General features: G+C 42.7%; 1 protein-coding gene across 3 annotated transcripts in view; it reads left to right on the top strand.

The window, feature by feature from the left end:
• XRRA1 (X-ray radiation resistance associated 1) overlaps nucleotides 1-15850 on the top strand; it is a 58992-nt gene that overhangs the window by 25302 nt on the left and 17840 nt on the right. For all 3 annotated transcript variants that reach the window (XM_023538942.2, XM_010599580.3, XM_023538943.2), the window contains 3 exons: nucleotides 1216-1349; nucleotides 12799-12927; nucleotides 13804-14021. In XM_023538942.2, coding sequence (XP_023394710.1) covers nucleotides 1216-1349; nucleotides 12799-12927; nucleotides 13804-14021 — 481 coding nt within the window. The remainder of the gene's footprint in view (nucleotides 1-1215; nucleotides 1350-12798; nucleotides 12928-13803; nucleotides 14022-15850) is intronic.

Below are 15850 nucleotides of genomic sequence, written 5' to 3'. Positions count from 1 at the left end.
CTTTTGTGAATCTAGAAAAAAAAAAAAAACTTAGCAGATGTAGTAGCCAGATTGGGAATCTTCTGTCCTTGTCTGCCAGAAAGGCTGCCACAAAATAAACAGTATTGCCAGGAAAGCCCACAGTAGAATTCTTCAGAAGCCAATTTTGAAAAACTTAACTTTGCCATGATTCGATTCTCTGAGTGCAGGTCTGTAAAAAGTTCAGCTGGGCCCTGCCCTGGGAGTTCGGAGACCTTGTTTTTAGCCTTAGTCCTGCCGATACCCTGCTATGTCTTCTTGGCCAAATAACTTACCTTCTCTGGGACTTAAGTTCACCATCTATAAATTCTGGGCCAGCTCTGAAGTGATTCTAAGATTATTCATTTCTTTGAGCTGCCCTTAATTCTATGGAAAGCAAATTTGAATCCAACGTTAAATAGCCAAAGCAGCTAGAACGGGGGTTGGCAAATGTTACGTAAGATACCAGACGGTAAATATTTTAGGCTATGGGCCATACGGTCTCTGTCATAACTAGCCCACTCTGCTGTAGTAGAAGGAAAGTAGCCATTAAAAAACTTGTTGCCGTCGAATCAATTCCAGCTCATAGCCACCCTGTAGAACAAAGTAGAACTGTCCCATTGAGTTCCCAAGGCTGTAAATCTTACAGAAACAAACTGCCGTATCTTTCTCCTGAGGAGTGGCTGGTGGGTTAGAACCCTCAACCTTTTGGTTAGCAGCCGAGTACTTAACCACTGCACCACCAGGGCTCCTTTGAAAGTAGCCATAGACAGTATGGCTGTGTTCCAAAAAAACTTTACAAAACTGGAATTTGAATTTCATATAATTTTCATGTGTCATCTTTTTTTTTCTTTTTTATGGTTGAAAAAAAAAAGAAGACTGGCACTCCTGCTTGAGTGAAAAGCATGAGCCAAAGTCAGTAGGTGGGATGGGTGAAAGAATGAAGAGAGGTCAACGTGGCCAGCACCACAGAATAAACAATGGTTTGCAGTGGGATCTGCGGCTGGAAAAAAGATTGGGAACTGACTGTAGTAAGCCTTGAATGTTAATCCAGAGAGTCAGGAAGGCTTTATACTGGTGGTGAGGAGGCACCCCAGGAGGTTAAAAAAAAAAAAAGAAAGGCTAGCTCCCACTTTATGTATGACCATCACTGTTACATGTAGTGCTTCTGTGTTTCTCACACCCTCCCGCCTTGTTGTTTTTTTTTTTACGTGGAAGTTCCTGGACCTTTCCTTCAACAGCCTGACTGGGGAGGCCATTTGTGATCTGGGGATTCTGCCACATCTCCGTGTCCTGCTCCTCACAGGAAATGGGCTCACCTCCCTTCCTTCCAATTTGGCTGTCACAGAGCAGTAAGTTCTGCATCCTTGAATCCATCCCATGTGTTTTCACGTGAGCCTTTGTCTGAGTGTGCAAGTACCTGAGGAAATAGCCTAAAGAAGCTGGGAAGTGCTGTAAAGATAGGCTGTGTGTGCTCAGAGCAGGGAGAAGGCCACCTCCTGAAGGGCCCAGAAAAGGCAACCACAGGAGCAGGGCCCCAAAGGACCAGGAGACCTCCAGTGGGCATCCTACTTTCCTCTGTGCTATTAGGAGACACCCAGGTGCCTGGCAAATCATAACCTTGCACTGATTGGTCACTTGTAAATTGTGGGTCTTGCTCTTGCCAGACTACTCCCCCTTCGCGAAACCTCGTGACTGCTTTACTCTAGATTTGTTCCTCCTTCCTATGAGCATCTGTTGAGTTTAATGTTTCCCCGGTTAGTTTAGGTACTTAGTGTGTTCTACTCTGACTTATTTCATGTGTGTGTATCTGTGTGTGTGTAAAATCTCCCCAAGTAGATTGTGAGCCCCTTGAAGGCAAGGGCTGGCTTACTCATCTTCAATCTGCAGCACCTTGATTAGGATCCAGTAGTTGGTGGTTGCTCAGTTGCTCAAAGGGACTGGGGTAATAGCAGTCATCATGTGAGGGGTTTCATTAGTCAGGACTCTTCGGATTGAAATCCAGTTCAAGCTAGCTTACACCAAAAGGGAGGTTATTGGCTCATGTATCTTACAAGTCCTGAGGTGGATCTGCAGGATTCACTGTGGGGGATAGAGGTACAGAGGGTGTTATCAGGGCTCCATGGCATCTCTGTCTATTTCTTGGGCATGAGTGCAGCCTCTATGTCTGTCATGCACTCTGATACACGCACACGTCTGTTTCCTCAGGGCTAGCTTTGTTCTTAGGCAGGCTCTCTTTCTCCATGACAAACATATGTATCAGGGTCTAGTCAGGAATATAAAAACTACTCAAGATAGTGCAAATAGATGGGAGTTATACCCCCACCCAACCCCACCCTAGATTATTTTTAAGAAGAATGTCGTCATATAATTTCTCCTTTAAATATGCCAGTATGTACCTTTAAATGAAAAAGATTCTTTAAAAAAAAAAATCATAACTGGAGTGCCTGTATTTTATCTAAAATATTACCAATAATAAAACAAGGGAATTGGTTACATGGAAGGGCTGGAAGGGCAAAAAGGAGAAGAAAGATATGGGAAGAGCAGAAAAGGAGGAGGGTTGACACTCAGCAGTCAGAAGCTGGTAACACTGCTGGACTGGAGCTCACGAGCCTGCATGTGCTGCTGAGCTTTTAGAGAGGTTGTTGCTGTGCTTCTAAATCTGCTGAAGATGTGCTGCCTCACCCGGGGCTGGAACCCCAGCCGACATAGTTGCCGCTGCCATGTCAGTACTGCCTTTGCTGCATTGTTGTTGCCGCTGCGCTGTCACTGTTGCTGGCCAGGAGCACTGTCAGAAACCAAAAGCTGCAAGAGTTGCTTCTTTCCCTCCTCAGGCTTTCCAATCTATTCCAGTCCCTCCCAGTTACAGTCTCTAACTATAAGTCAGTTGGAAAAGCAGTCTGGAAAGTGTAGTTTGGAGGCAAGACTCCAGTCCCCTGCAGTACATAGTTGAGCATAAAGGGAAGAAGTGAAAGCCAAGAGCTAATAGGCAAATGACTGACACCATCTAACCCTTGGAAACTGAACACCTACTCTTCCTTCTCTCCATATTTAATTTCCATACAACATAGCAACTACAACATGCTTTTGTCTAACATGAAACAGCGTTTCCACTAACAATGACGGCACTTTCATCCTCTTCCAAAAAGGGATGAGACATAATTCCGTCAGTCACTATGTAGACCTCTAACCAAAACAAACAAACCCAGTGCCGTCAAGTCAAATCCTACTCATAGTGACCCTATAGGACAGAGTAGAACTGCCTCATAGAGCTTCTAAGAAACGCCTGGCGGATTTGAACTGCCAACCCTTTGGTTAGCAGCTGTAGCACTTAACCACTATGCCACCACTCTAGATGATGTTATTTTCCCTTCTAAAGTAGTCACAGTCCCACCTGGACGTTTTATAACCGAAAAAGCTGTGAAGGCAATCACCACACACAGTTTACACACACACACACATGAAACAGACACATACCCACATGAAACAAGCAAGGATGAAATTGGACATGAAAATATACAGAATTGCTACAATCATCTTAACTGGTCAGGAGGCCATAATGAATATTTATAAATCCTTCTTCCATTTCCTATTTAATGTTGCCTTTGCCCTCATCCAGTACCTTGGCTGGTCAAGGTTCTTTAACTGGTGTGGGGTGCTCACCTTCATCCCTGAAGGATCTAAGTCCTTCATGGTCCTGCTTTTATTATTTTCACTAATGCACATGGAACTTCTAAGAGGAGCACTCTTTGTATATATATATATATTTTTTTTTTTTCACTAATTAATGCTCTTAAATTTATTTTCTACTTGATTGAGTTTTTTTGCTGTTCTTCCAACTTCTAGAATAGATGCTTGGCTCATTAAATTTCTGTCTTTTCTAATAAAGGATATGATTTTCCATTTAAGATGTGGCTTTCCCTCTAACTACTGCTTTAGTTTTATCCCACAACTTTTCATGTGCAGTGTTTTTTTTAATTCAGTTAAATTTTTTTTTTTTTAATTTCTAAGGGTTTGTTAGAAATATGTTTCTTAATTTCCAAACATCTAGGATTTTTTAAGTTATGTTATTGATTTTTGGCTTAATGGCAATGTCAGTAAATATGCTCTGATTTCAATCCTTTGAAATTTGCTGGACTTTGTGGTCCAGTTTATAGTTGATTTTTGTAAATGCTATAAAAGTGCTTGAAAATAATGAGTATTATTGAATTTTGGCTCCAGTGTGTCTACTAGGCCATGTTTATTAATTATGTTGTTCAAATCTCATATATCATCACTGATTATTTTGATGACAGGATTAAGCCCGTAAGAAAACTTTAATTCTGTGTACTCCCTACTCCTGACTTATATGCTGTTGTGTTGTTGTTCTCATTGGATGCAGTAGAGCCAGTTCCTGTGTACAACAGAAGGAAACGCTGTCCCGCCTGAGCCATCCTCACAATCGTTGTTATGCTTGAGCCCATTGTTGCGTCACTGTGTCAGTCCATTTCATTGAGGGTCGTCCTCTTTTTCCCTGGCTCTCTACTTTATCAAGCATGTTGTTCTTCTCCAGGGACTGATCCCTCCTGATAACATGTCCAAAATATGTGAGACATAGTCTCGCCATTCGTGCTTCTAAGGAGCATTCTGGTTCTACTTCGTGCAAGACAGATTTGGTCACTCTTTTGGCAGTCCGTGGTATATTCAGTATTTTTCTCCAACACCGCAATTCTGAGGCGTCAGTTCTTCTTCAGTCTTCCTTATTAATTGTCCAGCTTTTGCATGCATATGAGGCATATGCTATTATGGTGTACTTTAATTCTGTCTTTTTATTTTAACCCAAGACATTATTATTTTTTTATGCAGTCAGTGTTGATTTAAATATATGGACACTTTCATTGTTCTTTATTTCTTCTTGTGTCTCATAGCTTCTTCCTAACTTTTCTTGTGGCTGAATTTTCTTTAGTGAAAGTGTCATGGTGATTAAGGCTCTCAATTTTTATTTGCATAACCAAAACCAAAACCAAACCCATTGCCATCAAGTGGATTCCGACTCATAGCTTGTGTTAATTGTAACACATATAGAAAGGTGCAGAAACCAAAAATATACAGTAAAATCACTTGTCACCAACCTAGCACATGTAAAACCATCTCCTAGGAAAAGAAAAACAGAACACTGCTTATAACCCAGCAGCAACCCTCACTTATGCCATCTCCCAGTCACTGTCCTCTCCTGTGTTCCTAAGGATAATGTTATGGATTGAATTATGTCCCTCAAAAAGTTATGTTGAAGTCCTAACTTCTGGTACCTGTGAACATGATCTTGTTTGGAAATAGGATCTTTGAAGACATGATCAGTTAAATACCAAGGTCATACTGGAGTAGGGTGGGTTCTAATCCATTCTGAGTGATGTTCTTAAAAAAGAGAAGAGATACAGAGATACAGAGGAAGAATATCATGTGATGAGGTAGTTATGCTATAGCTTCAAGCCAAGGAACACCTGGGGCTACCAGTAGCTAGAAGAGAAGCATGGAGTAGATTCTTCTGCAGAGTCCCAGAAGGAATCAACATGGCTGACAGCCTGATTTTGGACTCCTAGCCTCCAGAACTGTGAGACCCTAAATTTCTTTTATTACAAGCCACCCAATTTGTGATAGATTGTTAAGGTAACCCTAATAAACTAACACAGGTAACTTGACTTTTAACACTATTTTACATTTTCTCCTTTTGAACTATATGTAAATAAAATCATATAGTGTGTATTATTTTGTCTGACTTTTTTACTCCACATTGTATGTGATATTTATTCATGTTGTTACATACGGCAGAAGTTCATTCATTTTCCTCCTGAATAATATCCTATAGTATGACTATACTACCATCATTTATCTATTCTATTTATGATATTGGCATTATTTCCAGTTTCTGTCTATATGAAAAATGCTGTTGTAACATTCTTCTACATGTTGCTTGGTACACATTGGAAATGTTTCTGTTTGGTATATACCTAGGAGTGGAATTTCTTGGTGATATGGTGTGTTTGGCTTTAGTAGATAATGCCAAACAGTTTCCCAGAATGCTTGTGTTACAAATATGCATTCCTGCCAGCAGTAGATGAGAGGTCTTGTTACTCCACATTTTCATCAGCACTTGATATTGTTGGTCTTTATAAATGTTAGCTACTCAGCTACTCTGGTGGGTATGTATTTGTGTATCACTGTGGTTTTAATTTGCATTTCCCTGATTGCTAATAAAGTTGAGCACCTTTTATGTGTTTACAGGTCATTTGCATATCCTGTTTTGTGAAGTGCCTGTTCAAGTCTTTTGCCCATTTTTTAATTGACTTGTCTGTGTTTTGTTTGTTTTTATTTGCTGGAGTCCTTTATATATTCTGGATACAGCCTTTTGTTGGTTGCGTATGTTGCAAATACCTTCATCAAGACTGTGGCTTGCCCTTGTACTTTCTTCACAGTGGCTTTTGATCAACAGTCATTCTGATTGTATCCCTGCCCTGCAACTTCTCAGTGTGGTAAAGATAAAACCCATTAACATTGCTCACAAAGCTTTGCATGACCTGAGTCTGTCTATTGCTTTATTCTCCTTTCTCTTCAGTTTTTTCCCTTCCATGATATACCTTATCTATTCTGAACTATTTGTATCTCTCACTTCTAGGCCTTGGATCACACAATTAGCTCTCTCTGGGTGAGCTAGAGGAATCATATTTGATTCACTCCATTTTTACTTATTTTGAGCTGAAATTTGATACTTTGACTTTCCCATTAGGCTTATTCCCTTTCCCCCTTGGACCACACAAGTCCGCTCTCTCAGGCTTGACCAGTATACAGTGGAGAGAGATTGTTAGCTCTTTTTTTCTAAGCATTGTGTTCCTAATAATGTCATCTAAAAGAGCACTAGCTTTTTATCAGCCACATCATAAGTCCTCTTTTTACACAAGCAAGCTGTTAAGCCATGTCTCCCTCACCCTTTGTTTGCACAGTGGGTTTTCTGTATCTTAGCATAGAAGCTGATCTGACATTTGAACTGACATTTAGAGTTTGTTAAGTTTGCTGCAGCCCTTGGTTTAGTCTACTGAGCATTGTTTTTTAGTCTAATCCAAAGTCTTACAATGTAAAGCTAAAAGAAGCTGCCCCCCACCTCCCCCGCCACCTCCCTGCCCCCCCCCCGCCCTTCAGATAGAGAAACTGGGCCCAGAGATGCTCAGCACCATCCAGAAGTCACACAGCAAGCAAAGCAGCAGCAGCACTGGTACCAGAGCCCAGGCCTGATCCCCACGCCCATGCTTTTTCTAATACGGCACATGACTCCCCATTCCTGAATCCAACCACTGGGGCATGCTCTTGACTTCTAAAAAATGAAGTAAAACCTGTCAGGTTTTAAAAAGTGTAAATTTGTTTTGGCAAAAGGAGATATAAAAATAGCACCTCTCTGAACAGGTAGAAACTTGGGCTTCTTCACTACTGACAGACTCCTGCCTCTTCAAAGCGCTCGTCCCCTAAAACCGCCATGGGAAGAGCTCAGTAGGAGAGCCTGATGCTTTGCTCTGAAGCCTGACATCTTGTCCTCCTCACCTGCCTATTGACTGCCCCCCTATTTTAAGACATAGATTTTAGAGACAAAAGAAAACTCTTATATGTTATAATTAGGATGGAACTTTAAAAAGAAAAAGCAGTGTAACTTGTCACAAGAGACAGGAACAGAGCCGGCTTCTCCATTAAGGGGCTCAAGAGGAATTTTCCAAAGGCTTATTTCTCAGCTGTTTCATATTTCACTGGAGTTTTTTTTTTTTAAAAAAAAAAAAGATTGGCTAATTAATTATGAATCAGCAGGGCTGCTCTGCACCCTCCTATAATTGACCTCAGACAGAGATTAAAAATTCAGTGTATGAAAGTTGGTCATTCCAGGAAAAGGAGGAGTTATCTGTAACCTTGGAATACTATGACCTAAAGGCTTCCTTCCTCCTCTGTTAACTGTCTCTGGTCTTTGGTCTTCAACCCTATTCCCCTACCCTGCTGCCAAGGCTCTTTCTGACACCATTTCTAACTTGTCTCTTTTTTAGTCAGAACTGTCATGGTTATAACCTGTAGAAGTCCACCAGTGTTAGAGTATGCCCAAAAGGAGAATTTTTTATAAGGATATTGGGGGATCTCAAACCCATGCCTTAGGGACATAATGTGGGGCAGCCTGGATGCCCTGTTTCTCAGCTTTCAGATCTGCTGCTCTGTGTGACTCGCCACGTTTTTCTTTATAGGTGAGTTGCCTGCATGGCTCTCTGAGGCACTTGATGGGAAACATGGCTGCCAAAGGTTTTTAAATATATTACAGATCTGGCCACAAAGAGATGGTATTTCTCCCTGTTACTCTCTCTCCCTCACAGTAGTTAAGAACAAGGCAAATTCCCTCTCTGTTCTTCATGGTTTAGCTTAAACACTATCTTCTCTGAATCTACCCCACCTCCACCCCAGAGTGGGTGATACCCACCAAGCTTTGTACCTGCCTCTGTTATAGTATTTGTTCCTCCGCGTGCTGTGTGTTCACCTCCTCCACGAGACTATAAACACCTTGAGGGTAAGGATATGTTCTTGTTTTCCCAGTACCTGGTCCATAAGTGTAAGTTAAAGAAATTTATGAGTATGTGAATGAATCAATGAATGAATGACTATATATCCTTTCTAAATCCAAATTTGAAATATTCCTGACTTCAGGGGTACTGTAGCAGATTTCAGTTACATACAGTGATGATCTTTGTGTACCTTGAGGGACTGTTGACTGCAGTACTTGGCAAGGGAAGTTGTTGATTCTACTCTTAAGGCTTCTTTTGATAACACTTCATTCATTCATTCAACAAATTGGAGAGGAAGAGGAAAAAGGCCAATTAAGAGGCTGTGACAGCAGTTCAAACAGGCAGGCATGAGACTTGAATGGAAAGATTGATCATGGGTATTCAAGAGATATTTCTAAGAGAGAATTGACAGGACATGGATGGTAGAGAATTGAGGAGGAGAAGCAGATTTGGGGAGAAGATGATGAATTCAGTATTGAACACATGCATTTGAGATATCCACGGAGCATCTAAGTGAGGCTGTCTAGGGGGAAGCTGGACCCAGAGGTACAAAGCTCGGATGAGAGGGCTGGTGTCATGGATTGAATTATGTCCCCCCAAAATATGTGTCAACTTGGCTAGGCCATGATTTCCGGTATTATGTGGTTGTCCACCGTTTTGTGATCTGATGTGGTTGTCCCATGTGTTGTAAATCCTAACCTCTATGGTACTAATGAGGCAGGATTAGAGGCAGTTGTATTAATGAGGCAGGACTCAATCTAAATGATTAGGCAGTATCTTGAGTCAATCTCTTTGGAGATATAAAAGAGAGAATTGAGCAGAGAGGAGAGGGACCTCATACCACCAAGTAAGAAGGGCCAGGAGCAGAGCGTGTCCTTGGACCCAGGGTCCCTGCACTGAGAAGCTCCTTGACCAGGGGAAGATTGATGACAACAACATTCCCCCAGGGCCGACAGAGAGAGAGCCTTCTCCTGGAGCTGGTGCCCAGAATTCGGACTTCTAGATTCCTAAACTGTGAGAGAATAAACTTGTTTGTTAAAGCCATCCTCTTGTGGTATTTCTGTTATTGCAGCGTTAGATTATTAAGACAGCTAGAGATTAAAACTAGGGATATCAGCAGAAAATCCATAGAAGAGGGTGATGATATTGCTTCGAGTAGCTAGGATAAGAAGAAATGGATCTAGGTCAGAAATCCGGGAACATTAATGTTTTAAGGCACAGGCCAAGGAAAAGGGACTGCAGATAGACTGAGGGAGAGTGAAGTCTAGGAAAGAGAATGCTTTAAAGAGGAAGGAGTGGGCCAGTATGTGAAGACAGGTCGCCTGGGTAAGAACAGTTTCTGAAGAGCAGTGGGAACAGAATCCAAAGTGCCATGGGTTGAAGGTTGACTGTATGTCAGAAGCCAGGCCCAGCACCTGTCAGGCACTTCGGGGATGCAGAAATAAAAGTAACTGGGAGCTAAAACCAGAGCCCTGGTGGTACAGTGGTTAAGAGCTCAGCTGCTAATCAAAAGATCGGCACTACAAATCCACCAGCCACTCCTTGGAAGCCTTATGGGACAGTTCTACTCTGTCCTATAGAGTCCCTGTGAGTCAAAATCGACTCGATGGCAATGAGATTTTTTTTGGAGGAGAAGCCAAAAAGTAAATATGCAACGACTAGACAATCAGCAGTTGTACTTCTGGGCATTTATCCCAAAGAAGTGAAAACTTACGGTCATGCAGAAACCTGTACATGGACGTTCACATCAGCTTTATTTGTAATAGCCAAAAATTGGAATCTACCCGATGTCCTTCTACAGGGAATAGTTACACTGTGGTATATCCATACCATGGAATACTATGCAGCAATAAAAAGGAATGATCTATTGATACACACAGCAACTTGGGTGAATCTCCAGGAAATGATGCTGAGTGAAAAAAAGCCAATCCCAGAAGGTTACATACTATATGATTCCATCTATATAACAATTTTGAAATGTCAAATTTTAGAAATGGAGGAAAACCCAAACCAAATCAAACCCATTGCCATCGAGTCGATTCTGACTCATAGCAGCCCTATAGGACAGACTAGAACTGCCCCATAGGGTTTCCAAGGAGCACCTTGTGGATTCAAACTGCCAACCTTTTGGTTAGCAGCCATAGGTCTTAACCACTACACCACCAGGGTTTCCAGAAATGGAGAACAGATGGGTAATTGCTGGAGATTGGGAGGGTCAGAGGGGAGGTCGTTGTGGTCATAAAAGGGCAACACGAGGGATTCTTGTGGTGTAGGGGCTGTTCAGTGTCTTGACTGTGATGGTGGATACGTGAACCTACGCAGGTCATAAACTGTATAGAACTTAATACACATGCACAAACACAGGTAAAACTAGGGAAATCTGAATAAGATAGGTGGGTTGTATCAGTGTTAGTATCTTGGTTGTGATGTTATAGTATGGCTTTGTAAAATGTTACCATTGGAGAATACTGGGAAAAATGTACAAGGGGTCTCTCTGTATTATTTCTTACAACTGCATGGAAATCTACAATTATCAAGTGAAAAAACAAAACAAGCTAAAAGATAATAGTTAAAAGCCAGCGGGAGCAGACAGCAGCCCCTTCCCAGTCATGCTCCCTGAGCTCCTGTTGCTGCGTCAGCCAGGCCTGCATGTTTGATCCTCTTTCCGTTTCTGGCTCCTGTTTCTGAAGGCCCCCAGCCCTAGGGTTACATCAGCCTTCCTGCTTGGACTGTTAAGGCTCCCTCTCCTAGCTTTTGAATTCACTGCCCACCTTCGTCACGCTTTCTCTGGCCCAGGCAACAGCTACCCCCATCATTTCCTCACCTTTTAATCCACATGGGCCTTAAAGATGTGAATGTGAGCGAGAGGTGGTATGGGGCAGCAGAAAGGGCCTGGAGTTAGGCAGACCTGGGTTCTAGTTGGAGCTTTACCACTTTTTTGACTATGAGACCTCAGGCAAGTCACTGAGCTTGAATTTCCCATCTGCGAAAATAAAGATAATACCTCTCCTTCTCGGTGCCTTTCTGAGATGACATACATAAAACACCTAACACAATGCCAGGAATACAATAGGTGCTTAAGACATGTTTCCCTTCCTCTCCTTGTATATGTGTTTGTGGTTTATATATGTGTGCGTGTATTTGTGCTGTATGTCTGTGTGTGTTCATTTTGGTGCGTGGAGGAGATGAAATGTGAAATGTTGAGGGAGGAATGAAAACGTGATTTGAGTCATCTGCCTGCGTGTTGTTAAATAGATCTCATCTACCTGGAGCCACAAATGAGGTCGCATGAATGGCAGTAACTAAAATGCTTCCACCTCCTGCCCCACCTGTGTAATTCACGACTTCAACTCCTTAAATTCCACTCTCAGGTGTTTCTGGGGATCCTCAGAGAGTTTGAGCTTAGGAAGAGGCTTCTCAACCCCCCACTGATGTGTGCATTTTATGGAGTCACCTTAGAGGAGAGCTTCACTGCTGTCAGGGATGGTCCTTAATCCACCCTTCCCTACCGCACATGGTGGCAAAGCTGTGGTCCGTGTCAAGGGCTCTGTCTCCTGGTGCTGCCCTGGTTACCATTCCTTGGGATGACAGGGCATACCCAGGAGTCTGCCCTGAGCCAAAACTGTGCGGTATTCTACCTGCAGAACGCTCCTTCCCAACTCCGTCATGCCTTACTCAACCTGGTATTTGCCATGAGCACTGCCAGTGCTTCACCTCTTGTCCCTGTCCAATCAGCTTGTGCATGCAGTTTTTCTCCATGTGCGGCTTCAGACTTATGTACCTGGGACTGCAGCTGGAGTCACTACCTGAAACATACATTTCTATTCTCTTCATCTATTTCTCTCCCAGATACATCCATAAAACTTCTTCTTTGCCTCCTCTCCCCTCTGTAGACCTATCCATGCAAATAGATCCCTGTGGCCCATCTCCATCTAAATTCTAACAGCAGGCACTGTTAGGGCTCAGTCTGAGATAAATTCCCCCAATCTGCACATTACACAGACAAGAAAGGACACTGGTACAGAAAGCTATGTATTATGAGTGGGGGGGTTGAGGACAGAGCCAGTCAGGGAGGGAGTTACACCTTCTGTTCCCTTTCTAAAGGCCCCTGCCTTGAGCACTAGAGAAGATCCCAAGTTGATTAGGCTTCATGATTGATTCCCTATCCTCCGTTTCTTCCTGGGGAGAGTGGAGCTTGTCCTCTGCCCTTGCTCATTACCCAAGATCTTTGCGCTCACAGGGAGGCATCCATAACAACACTGACGAGCAAGAGGTATATCCTGAGGTTCCCAGCGCTGGAGACACTGATGCTGGATGATAACAAACTCTCCAACCCCAATTGCTTTGCCAGCCTGGCCGGACTCAGGAGGTAAAGCCACAAGCCCCTCTGCAGGGCCCTCTGTAACCCCCAGCCTTGCTCACACCCTGAGTGCTGCTCTAGAAGCCAAAAAGCCTGGGTTCAAACCCCAGCTCCACCACTTATCCCTGCTTTGTGGCCATGGGCAGGTCACTTCTCCTCTCTGAGCTTTAGCTTGTTCATAAAAGGACATCTCTGATCGTGTGACTGGGTTAGAAGCAGAAAGAGAAAGGAGGGTAGGAAGAGGTACAACTGGAGACAGGATCCTGACCCTGAGAGAAGAAACCAAAAAACCCAAACCCACTGCTGTCGAGTCGATTCCGATTCATAGCGACCCTATAGGATAGAGTGGAACTGCCCCACAGAGCTTCCAAGGAGTGCCTGACAGATTCGAACTGCCAACCTTTTGGTTAGCAGCCATAGTACTTAACCACTATGCCACCAGGGTTTCCCCTGAGAGAAGAGACGGGAAAAAAACAGAACCTGAAAGAAGTTTAACCACTGTCCACATGAGGAAGCATTAAAAACCTTTTAAAAAGAGCTCTATTTGGTTGAAGTAAAGAAAATGAAGGCATTTAAATAGTTAAGCTTTAGATCCCTGAAAATTTTACTATGGACTCAGCTATGATACACTAGACAGTACTTTGTGCCAGGCCCTGTATATATTATCTCATTTAATCTTCACAAGAACCTTGAGAAGTTGATATTATCATCCTTATTTTAGAGATGGGGATTTGATCCCCAGAGAGGATAAGTCACTGGCTCAAGGTCACACGAGAGGAGGAAGTGTCCAAGCCTGATTCCATGTTCTTTCCCCGAAGTTGCTGGGTATATGTCCCTGAGATATCATTATTGCTTTGATTCTGTATTCACTTTCCTTAACTGAAGACTGAAGAAGTTAAGCCTGGATCAAAACAGGATTTTCCGGATCCCGTACCTACAGCAGGTTCACCTACGTGAAGGCTCAGGGGACTGGGCTGGAGGCAGGGGGAGTCCCCGGAAAGAGCACCAGTCCATGCCACAGCCCAAGTCGTGGGTGTATGAGGCCTCAGACAAGCAACCGGACTATACTGTGCTGCCCATGAAAAAGGATGTGGACCGGACAGGTGCGTGATGCCCCTTGTTCCAGAGACTCTAGCCCCAGGGTGGGAACAAACTTCAGAGAGTTTATTCTGAAAATCTGTGGCTCCCTGGGGAGCTGCTGCATTTAAGCAGCTGGGCCTGGGGAGTTGGAGGTCTCACAAGAACTATTTCAGTGCCTTCCTAACTGGTTCTGTCAGTTAAGATGCTTTTGAAATCCAACTAAAAGTGGTTTAAAAACCTTTTTTTTAGAAGCTTTCCAGGGATGGTGCATCAGTGTCATCGAGGGACTCAGATTCCTCCCATCCTCTTCTCTGCCTTCCTTAGCCTGCTCCCTTATCCTTTTAGGCTGGATCCCACTGGGGTCTCAGGATGGCTGCCACAGTTCCAAGAATCGCATCCAGATGGCAACATTCAGAAATAGAAAAAGAAAGAAATGCTTCCTTTATTATAAACCAAAATCCCTTTAATATCTGAGTATATTTCTGGATTATATACTGTCTTCCATTGATCTACTGCCACCACCATGCTGTTTTGCTTTTTATATTTACTTTAAATTGGTAAATAACTCACATAGAATAAAGTACAGAAATCTTGTCTAGAGTGTCCATTACGCTATAGAACAGTGCTAGCAGCCCATATGGTACCCTCGCAATCAGCACCTCCTCCCAGAATAACCACTATTCTGACCTCTACCATCATAGGTTAGTTTTGCCTGATTTGAAATTCATGAGTATGGAATCATACAGCATGTGTTCTTTTGTGTTCGATTTACTTCACCCAACATTGTATCTGTGAGATTCACTCGTGTTGTTGCATTTATCAGTAGTTCACTCTTTGTCATTGCTCTTATTCATTACACTCATACCATAATTTATTTACCCTTTCTTCTGTTGATAGACAGTTTGGTAGTTTCTAGTTTTAGGCTCTTCTGGATAAAGCCGTTATGAAGATTCTTTTGTATACTTTTTGGTGGACATTAACACTCGTTTCTGTTTTGTACCCAGGAGTGGAATTGCTGGATCGTAAAATACAAACGTATGTTCAGCTTGGAGAAATTTTATTTCTTCCTTTCCATTCTGTGCAGTTTTCTTTTGAAACCCCGTCAGATGGCAAAAGTTTTAGGATCTATCCTCATTTCCTCTTTCGTGTCATACTTTGTAGGTCTTTGCCTTTTACACAGCATTCTGAGAGAGTCTCTCAACTGAGTCTTCCTTCCATTTTATCAATTAGCTCTTCAACTGTGCCTGTTCTTCTATCCAGTACATCTAGTAAGTCTGTCATTTTGGTCATCATATATTAAAGTTACAAAATTTCTAGTAGTTTCTCTTTCATAAACCTGGTTTTGTTTCAGAAAGGAACTAGCCTTTTAAATTCCTCAGAGGATACTAATCATTCTATTTTAAAGTTTTATTCTATTTGCTAAATAAACCCTATTCTGTTTTGTTTTCAGGTCCTACTTTTTTTTTTTTTTTAATATTTCATGACTTTTTTTTCCATATTGTTAGTTTTCCTCAAAGATGAGTAGATTCTTGGTTGTCTGTTCATCTTTTTGTTTAAGAATCCCCAGTCAGAACCTTGGACTGTAGGTTCTGCTTTCTGGAGTTTGCTTCCTGTAATGGGGGGGCGGGGGCGGGGCACGTATTCAGGCAGAGTGTGCCATTGCTTGTCTCTCTAGGTGTGGGCACTTTCTGTCCCCAGAGGATCAGTGCTTAGCACCCACGCCTGCAGCCACAGCCCATCCCCCTGTGAACTCCTACTTCGTCATTGCACAAACCTCTCCCAAACCCCTTCCACACTGTGGGAGGAGTTATTTAGACCACGTGTTGTTCCTCTGCCTAGTACTGTTTCCTTC

Source organism: Loxodonta africana, chromosome 7 (genome assembly GCF_030014295.1).
Source record: "Loxodonta africana isolate mLoxAfr1 chromosome 7, mLoxAfr1.hap2, whole genome shotgun sequence".
Lineage (NCBI taxonomy): Eukaryota > Metazoa > Chordata > Mammalia > Proboscidea > Elephantidae > Loxodonta > Loxodonta africana.
This window is presented reverse-complemented; position numbering and strand designations above follow the sequence as displayed.